The 9,770-nt window shown below is 43.9% G+C and overlaps 1 protein-coding gene across 1 annotated transcript in view; it reads right to left on the bottom strand.

Moving 5' to 3' along the window:
* Positions 1–803: 803 nt before the first annotated feature.
* Positions 804–9,770, bottom strand: part of LOC109881393 (receptor-type tyrosine-protein phosphatase-like N) — a 91,159-nt gene continuing 82,192 nt past the window's right edge. The window contains exons 20-27 of the mRNA XM_031802378.1: positions 9,422–9,495; positions 9,231–9,308; positions 8,568–8,687; positions 7,023–7,189; positions 4,035–4,088; positions 2,898–2,962; positions 2,662–2,735; positions 804–2,549 (exon numbers count right to left, since the gene is read on the bottom strand). Coding sequence (XP_031658238.1) covers positions 2,481–2,549; positions 2,662–2,735; positions 2,898–2,962; positions 4,035–4,088; positions 7,023–7,189; positions 8,568–8,687; positions 9,231–9,308; positions 9,422–9,495 — 701 coding nt within the window. The 3' untranslated portion in view covers positions 804–2,480. The remainder of the gene's footprint in view (positions 2,550–2,661; positions 2,736–2,897; positions 2,963–4,034; positions 4,089–7,022; positions 7,190–8,567; positions 8,688–9,230; positions 9,309–9,421; positions 9,496–9,770) is intronic.

The following is a 9,770-nucleotide window of genomic DNA, read 5'->3' as shown; positions in this document are numbered from 1 at the left end:
ATGTTTACCTGTCAGTATTATGGGATGTAGACATTGGTTCCTAATGGTTACCTGTCAGTATTATGGGATGTAGACATTGGTTCCTAATGGTTACCTGTCAGTTTTATGGGATGTAGACATTGGTTCCTAATGGTTACCTGTCAATATTATGGGATGTAAACATTGGTTCCTAAAGGTTACCTGTCAGTATTATGGGATGTAGACATTGGTTCCTAATGGTTACCTGTCAGTTTTATGGGATGTAGGGATGTAGACATTGGTTCCTAATGGTTACCTGTCAGTATTATGGGATGTAGACATTGGTTCCTAATGTTTACCTGTCAGTATTATGGGATGTAGACATTGGTTCCTAATGGTTACCTGTCAGTATTATGGGATGTAGACATTGATTGCTAATGGTTACCTGTCAGTATTATGGGATGTAGACATTGGTTCCTAATGGTTACCTGTCATTATTATGGGATGTAGGGATGTAGACATTGGTTCCTAATGGTTACCTGTCAGTATTATGGGATGTAGGGATGTAGACATTGGTTCCTAATGGTTACCTGTCATTATTATGGGATGTAGGGATGTAGACATTGGTTCCTAAAGGTTACCTGTCAGTATTATGGGATGTAGGGATGTAGACATTGGTTCCTAATGGTTACCTGTCCGTATTATGGGATGTAGGGATGTAGACATTGGTTCCTAATGGTTACCTGTCTGTATTATGGGATGTAGGGATGTAGACATTGGTTCCTAATGGTTACTAGTCAGTATTATGGGATGTGAATGGAAAAGAACACAGTCAGACCCCTCTATGCTGTTGCACCACATCACAATAGAGATTTAATTACATACATTGAGTGAAAAATATTTTTATAGTTGTTTTCTATGTGTTTGCTACATTAATAAACATATAATGAATAATAAGGTGAATTATTTACAATAAACACAGAGGTTTTACAGTAACATTGAAGACAATAATTGATATGATTCAGATGTGAGTGATTAGGTCGTCAGTGTACAGTAATAGTTCAATTACAAAATGAATATAAATATATCATTGGGTTTAGAGTTAAACTTAAGAGGTAAACGCCAGCCCCTTAGAGAAACTGGTGTAACGTATTGTACTCTAGTATGTCACTCACTTCATCCTCACCATAGTGAGGGTCTCTGTCTTCTTGCATAAACAAGCCACGGGCCTCATGCTGTTATGTTATATGGATGGATACCTTCTAGAGTACAATGTGGTTTTAAACAACATCACCATGACAACAGAACAGGAGGGTTCATGGTAATATAACATCACCATGACAACAGAACAGGAGGGTTCATGGTAATATAACATCACCATGACAACAGAACAGGAGGGTTCATGGTAATATAACATCACCATGACAACAGAACAGGAGGGTTCATGGTAATATAACATCACCATGACAACAGAACAGGAGGGTTCATGGTAATATAACATCACCATGACAACAGAACAGGAGGGTTCATGGTAATATAACATCACCATGACAACAGAACAGGAGGGTTCATGGTAATATAACATCACCATGACAACAGAACAGGAGGGTTCATGGTAATATAACATCACCATGACAACAGAACAGGAGGGTTCATGGTAATATAACATCACCATGACAACAGAACAGGAGGGTTCATGGTAATATAACATCACCATGACAACAGAACAGGAGGGTTCATGGTAATATAACATCACCATGACAACAGAACAGGAGGGTTCATGGTAATATAACATCACCATGACAACAGAACAGGAGGGTTCATGGTAATATAACATCACCATGACAACAGAACAGGAGGGTTCATGGTAATATAACATCACCATGACAACAGAACAGGAGGGTTCATGGTAATATAACATCACCATGACAACAGAACAGGAGGGTTCATGGTAATATAACATCACCATGACAACAGAACAGGAGGGATCATGGTAATTGTGATATCTCTAGTGAGACATGTCTGAGACTGAGAATCAGAGAAAGGAGAAATGTTACAGAATCAAGACACAGTATTTTAAGACCAAATCTCAATCTAAAATCGAATAACAAGACATTGTTTAGGGGTCCTACTGTACATTTAAAGTGTTTTTGCCTGAATGGAATAATCTACAGGATTTTATTAAAACCTCATTTAATTTCATTATGAATGCATAATGATAGCAGCCTGGCCTCAGATCTGTTTGTTCGGTCTTACTGACTCCTATGGTCATTGGTGTAATAGTAATGGACTCTGGGAAATTTAGTTCCTCCCTGGTTGTGTATCTGGATGTAGAGGAAGGGTTAATAATGGCCATAGAAATAGAATTACTAGATCGTCAACAACCCGTCAGACCACAGCAGTGTGAATGGTGCAATCATGGGGGACACTCAATATGGCCGTCATTGGTATTATGATGCATAACTTTCATGGTAATTCTAGTTGTAAGGTTCTGGCACACGAGGTGGTAGACACATGGTTCACTATGGCAGAGCCTTCAGGATGGCATTGACCTCTTCTGCCACGGCAGTCAGGGCAAACTCAAACTGGTCCTGGGGAGGGAGACGGAAAGGGAGGGAGACTGTCAGAGATACAAACACATGCATGCACGCACACAGACAGATCATGCTGGTGCCATGAGATATATAGTTGAGAAGGCCATACCTTGGTGCGGACTAAGTTTGGTCTCTGATCCCGAATGTGTTCCAATGTCGCAGCAATATCAATCTCCTTCACGCCTGGAAACACACAGTACGCATTACGACATGGGGGAGAAAAAAAATTACATTCGCCAACAAGGAATCTCTGACTCGCAATACTATCCTGGTGTCTATCCAGTGATATAAACTACAAGGCCAGACTATCAAAGACGTCTGACAAGATCAAGATGTCTGACTCACCCTTAGCCATGCGATTGAGGACCATGTCAATAAGGATGTAGGTTCCCGTTCTGCCAGTGCCGTCACTGTACGAGACAGGAAATACCTGGTCAGATCACACAGCACGTCATAAAGACCGCAGAAATGGGATCTATAGAACGGGTGTCCCTATTCAATGATGTCATAATGGGTGGCAGCCATTGTGTGTGTACACATGAGTTTTCCAGTCAAATTGTCAGGCTTAGAGGTTCCAAGATTCTTTAAAAACGTTTTTTTCAATTTAAAAAAAAGTAATCTAATTGTAACATTATGTCATAAAGCGCACATTTTAAACTTACAAAAATAACATTTTTTCCAATATCAAAGGAGGTTAAAGGAAAAAATATATATATTGTAAGTGCCTATTAAGTGTCAAATAAAGTAACAGACGACTGTAATTTCATCTTAAATCAGCCAAAACTCCACTCGTGACAAAGGGAATGGACTCTTCTGTCTAATTGGGAATGGCAATTGAATGCCAGCTTCACAAATTTTAATTTTTTTGGTTAAAACGTTTCTAAGGGTAGTAGGGTTGACGTGCCACGCTCGACCCGTTCTGTGTTTCCTCCACAAAGGACAAAGAGGCTAAAGGCTAAAACAAGAAGAGGACAACCTGCTTTTACACTATGATTTGACTATTAGATGTTTCAGTGTTTATTTTGAAAATTTGTTTCAAAAATAAATTGTTTCACCATATTAAAAGGAGAGTTCAGTTCACAAAACAGGGTTGATCTTAAAATGATGGACAGACGTAAATTAATAATCTTCAATAATTACTTTGCCAAAGCAACAAAAATAAACTAGAGATTTACAATGATGATGACAACTTTGAGAATTTTTTTGGGGGGGTTTAAGTGGGTTAAAATCTTCTTGGAAGTCACAGAAGAGGGACATGTCAAATGCTGAATTTTTTGCACTTCAGCAAGTCTTCATTCATATTTACATCAGATGTATTGTGGTCTAAAAGAGCCCTTCATTTAATATAACATGTTTTGTTTTTATTCAATATTATTTTTTATTCAAAATATCAAAAGGGATGCAAATGTCTGTTCTACCTGTTTGTGCTGCACAGCCAACTTCTATGGCCCTTTGTCGATGAAGACACTGAGCTAAGTTTACCTGCAGTGGACGATGATGGGGCAGGATCGAGCTCTGTAGCACCTATTCACCTTCCTGTTGGAGGGAGACAGAGGACAGGAAGGGAGGAAGGGAGAGAGAGAGGGGTGGGTGGGAGAGAGGGAGGGAGGGGTGGGAGAGAGGGAGGAGGTGGGAGTGAGGATGGGAGGGCGTGGGAGTGAGGGGGGGTGGGAGAGAGGGAGGGGTGGGAGAGAGGGAGGGGTGGGAGGGAGAGAGGGGTGGGAGGGAGAGAGGGAGGGGTGGGAGGGAGGGAGAGAGGGGTGGGAGGGAGGGAGAGAGGGAGGGGTGGGAGGGAGGGAGAGAGGGAGGGGTGGGAGGGAGGGAGAGAGGGAGGGGTGGGTGGAAGAGAGGGAGGGGTGGGTGGAAGAGAGGGAGGGGAGGGAGGGGGTGGGAGAGAGGGAGGGTTGGGAGAGAGGGAGGGATGGGTGGGTGGAATAGAGGGAGGGGAGGGAGGGAGGGGGTGGGAGAGAGGGAGGGTTGGGAGAGAGGGAGGGGTGGGAGGGAGAGAGGGAGGGGTGGGAGGGAGAGAGGGAGGGGTGGGAGGGAGAGAGGGAGGGGTGGGTGGAAGAGAGGGAGGGGTGGGTGGAAGAGAGGGAGGGGAGGGAGGGGGTGGGAGAGAGGGAGGGTTGGGAGAGAGGGAGGGTTGGGAGGGAGGGTTGGGAGAGAGGGAGGGGTGGGAGAGAGGGAGGGAGGGAGAGAGGGAGGGGGTGGGAGAGAGGGAGGGAGGGGAGGGAGAGAGAGAGGGAGGGTTGGGAGAGAGGGAGGGAGGGGAGGGAGAGAGAGAGGGAGGGTTGGGAGAGAGGGAGGGGAGGGAGAGAGGGAGGGGGTGGGAGGGAGAGAGAGAGGGAGGGGTGGGAGAGAGGGAGGGAGGGGAGGGAGAGAGAGAGGGAGGGTTGGGAGAGAGGGAGGGAGGAGGGATAGAGAATATATCATAAAAGTTTAAATTTGGTACTGCAGTACTGTGTTACATTTCAACTGTAGTGATCTTAAACCATACACAGAAAAACAACATGCCAAACTCTGCCTGCCTAAAGGATAACAATTCAAGTTAGTTATAAAACAATAGTCTTTGAGGTTGAGGTTAGAGAAACTCAACCCTTCAGTGGACAGGACAGAAAGTGAGGGAGGAGTAGAGGAGGGAAGGAAGAAAGGGAGGGAAGGAAGGAAGGAAGGAAGGAAGGTTAGAAGGAAGGAAGGAAGGAAGGAAGGAAGGAAGGAAGGAAGGAAGGAAGGAAGGAAGGAAGGAAGGAAGGAAGGAAGGAAGGAAGGAAGAAAGGAAGGAAGGAAGGATGGAAGGAAAGATGGAAGAAAGGAAGGAAGGATGGAAGGAAGGAAGGTTAGAAGGAAGGATGGAAGGAAGGTTAGAAGGAAGGATGGAAAGATGGAATCAAGGAAGGAAGGAAGGAAGGAAGGAAGGAAAGAATGAAGGAAGGATGGAAGGAAGGATGGAAGGAAGGATGGAAAGATGGAAGGAAGGAAGGAAGGAAGGAAGGATGGAAGGAAGGAAAGAAAGAAAGATGGAAGAATGGAAGGAAGGAAAGATGGAAGGATGGAAGGAAGGAAAGATGAAAAGATGGAAGGAAGGAAGGATGGAAGGAAGGAAGGAAGGTTAGAAGAAAAGACGAAAGGGGGAGGAGACTGATGGACTATCCGGCCAGCGTCGACTCCTGCTGCAGTCACACCTGCCAATAATCATTTTTGTGACTATGCAACTGGACCCAGACTACTAGCTGCAAATCACAAAAATGACACTGGGAGATGTGGGGACCCCAAGGGCCAATAGCTGACCACCGTCACTGAGAGAGAGGGACGGAGAGATATAGATGGTTGGAACGAGAGATGGCTAGAGGAAGAGAGGGACAACTAAAAATGAAGGCTAATACACAGCACACGGGTTTCATTAATCATGTCAGGGTCAAGGGTCAAGGAGGCTAGGTCATACAGGACCCTATGGGGCATCACTGGCCATATGCTAGTGAAAAGGACATCACGCTGTTTGCTTAGCGAGTACCGCTTCCTCCCGATTCGGCTCATACCCGAGGCTCTAACCCTGGACCTCTGCCTTGCAAACAGACACGACCGCCCTCCCGAAGCTTCTTATCCTATTCGGCAGTGCAAGAGGAGACACCTGAGGCTGAGGAGTGAGTTTCACAGACCCCCATCTGCTACTAGGTTACAGCTACAGTATCATACACAGTAGAACCAGGGAGACAGGGACACATAGACTGCATAGGTGCAGTGAAATATATTGACACATAGACCAGATAGGTGCAGTGAAATATATTGTCACATAGACCAGATAGGTACAGTGAAATATATTGACACATAGATCAGATAGGTATAGTGAAATATATTGTCACATAGACCAGATAGGTACAGTGAAATATATTGACACATAGATCAGATAGGTATAGTGAAATATATTGTCACATAGACCAGATAGGTACAGTGAAATATATTGACACATAGATCAGATAGGTATAGTGAAATATATTGTCACATAGACCAGATAGGTACAGTGAAATATATTGACACATAGATCAGATAGGTATAGTGAAATATATTGTCACATAGACCAGATAGGTACAGTGAAATATATTGACACATAGATCAGATAGGTATAGTGAAATATATTGTCACATAGACCAGATAGGTACAGTGAAATATATTGACACATAGATCAGATAGGTGCAGTGAAATATATTGACACATAGATCAGATAGGTGCAGTGAAATATATTGTTTTACAGTGAGTGAAATGTATTGACACATAGATCAGATAGGTGCAGTGAAATATATTGTTTTACAGGGTCAGGCATATAGTAGTATGGCGCACCTGAAGCAAATTAGGGTCAAGTGTCTTGCTCAAGGACACATTGGCAGAATTTTTCACCTTGACGGCTCTGATATTTATATCAGCAACCTTTCAGTTACTGGCCCAAACCTCTAACCTCGAGGTTATTTGCAGTACCTGCGGAAGTCCAGCAGAGGGCGTGTGGAGGTAGGGATTCCGTTGGAGGGCCAGCTGAGCAGGTGGAACTGTGTCAAGGTACGAGTCTCCTGGGTCTGAACGTTCTTCAGGTAGAAACTACGAACCAGGAAGTCTTTACACCAGATGTGTTCAGAGACCAAATTCACCTGGTAGGGAATATCCATAGAGATATATAATACAAATTCACCTGGTAGAAAATATTTGCTCTGACCTGGGGACTGTGAAAAGACCTCTGGTGGTATGTCTGGTGGAGTAAGTGTTGGTGTCAGTGCTGTGTGTAAATTGACTATGTAAACCATTTGGGATTTTCAACACATTAATATTTCTCTCCTCAACTCTTAGCCAAGAGAGACTGGCATGTATAGTATTTATATCAGCCCTCTGATTACAATGAAGAGCAAGACGTGTCGCTCTGTTCTGGACCAGCTGCAGCTTAACTAGGTCTTTCTTAGCAGGACTCGACCACACAACTGGACAATAATCAAGATGAGACTAAACTAGAGCCTGCAGGACTTGCTTTGTGGAGTGTGGTGTCAAAAAAGCAGAGCAGATCTCTTTATTATGGACAGACCTCTCCCCATTTTTACAACCATTGAATCTATATGTTTTGACCATGACAGTGTACAATCTACAGACCATGACAGTGTACAAAGGTAACACCAAGTAATTCAGTTTCCTCAACATGTTTAATAGCCACACCATTCATTACCAGATTCAGCTGAGGTCTAGAACTTAGGGAATGATTTGTACCAAATAAAATTATCTTAGTTTTAGAGATGTTCAGGACCAGTTTATTACTGGCCACCCATTCCAAAAACAGACTGCAACTCTTTGTTAAGGGTTTCAGTGACTTCATTAGCTGTGGTTGCTGATGCGTATATGGTCGAATCATCAACATACATGGACAGAAAGGCTTTTTTTAAATGCCAGTGGCAAATCATTGGTAAAAATAGAAAAGAGTAGAGGGCCTAGAGAGCTGTCCTGTGGTACACCACACTTTACCTGTTTGACATTAGAGACACTTCTATTAGAAAGAAAACCCTTTGAGTTCTATTAGATAGATAGCTCTGAATCCAGGATATGACAGAAGTTGAAAAGCCATAACACAAGTTCTCAACAACATAATATCAAAGGCTGCACTGAAATCTAACAGTACAGCTCCTACAATCTTCTTATTATCAATTTCTTTCAACCAATCATCAGTCATTAGTGTCAGTGCAGTACATGTTGAGTGCCCTTCTCTATAAGCATGCAAAGTATGTTGTTAAATTTTTTAACAGAGAAATAGCATTGTATTTGTATTTGGTCAAACACAAAGAAAACTAAGAATAAGAACAATAATAAAAAGATTCAAACACACACACACACACACACACACACACACACACACACACACACACACACACACACACACACACACACACACACACACACACACACACACACACACACACACACACACACACACACACACACACACACACACACACCAGCTTGTGTCTATCCAGAGTCAAACCCCCTCACCTCGTAGATGTGGTAGAGGGAGGATCCCTCGTCAGGCCAGTAGCGAACACACTGAATCTCTCCATCCTCAACCAGGGCTGTCATCATCACTATCACTGTACAGCCATTCTCCCAGACAGTCTATAGAACAACACAGCAGTTACAACAGCAGTGTACTATACCGGCACATTGTGAGATATCTGTGTCAAATGTACTACTACACAACAAATACACAGTATTGGTCACCTTTGACTACCACAGTCTTTAGTGTTAGCAATAATGTTTCCTCAGAGTACTGTGTGCCACTGACCTGCCAGAAGTCAGCGATGGTGTGTGTCACTGACCTGCCAGAAGTCAGCGATGGTGTGTGCTACTGACCTGCCAGAAGTCAGCGATGGTGTGTGCTACTGACCTGCCAGAAGTCAGCGATGGTGTGTGCCACTGACCTGCCAGAAGTCAGCGATGGTGTATGCTACTGACCTGCCAGAAGTCAGCGATGGTGTGTGCTACTGTAATGCCAGAAGTCAGCGATGGTGTGTGCTACTGACCTGCCAGAAGTCAGCGATGGTGTATGCTACTGACCTGCCAGAAGTCAGCGATGGTGTGTGCTACTGTAATGCCAGAAGTCAGCGATGGTGTGTGCTACTGACCTGCCAGAAGTCAGCGATGGTGTGTGCTACTGACCTGCCAGAAGTCAGCGATGGTGTGTGCCAGTGGTCCCTGGGTGGCGATGTAAGCAGGCAGCCGAGGGTCATGGTCAATCTGGGGTTTACAGAGAGAGAATAATAATGACATTTGTGACGTGTGACATTGTGTCAACTACGGGACAAAGTCTACACCATCACCATCTCAAGAGTAGCAGTCAGGGATCTTACTATGGTGCTGGCGTTAATGTAGTCTTCCTTGGTGGAGTTGCTCTCTGCCTTCAATTTCACACGGGAATGATCATCTGGAACAGAACAGATAGTAACTGACCAAGACGTTCAGGAGGATCAGAACAGAACAGATAGTAACTGACCAAGCTGTACAGGAGGATCAGAACAGATAGTAACTGACCAAGTTGTACAGGCAAAACAGAGCAGATAGTAGCTGACCAAGCTGTACAGGAGGATCAGAACAGACAGTGACTGACCAAGCTGTACAGGAGGTACAGAACATAACAGATAGTAACTGACCAAGCTGTACAGGAGGATCAGAACAGAACAGATAGTAACTGACCAAGCT

Source organism: Oncorhynchus kisutch, linkage group LG2 (assembly GCF_002021735.2).
Source record: "Oncorhynchus kisutch isolate 150728-3 linkage group LG2, Okis_V2, whole genome shotgun sequence".
Classification (NCBI taxonomy): Eukaryota; Metazoa; Chordata; class Actinopteri; order Salmoniformes; family Salmonidae; genus Oncorhynchus; species Oncorhynchus kisutch.
The sequence above is the reverse complement of the archived record's forward strand: the minus strand, read 5'-3'. Positions and strand labels throughout refer to the sequence as shown.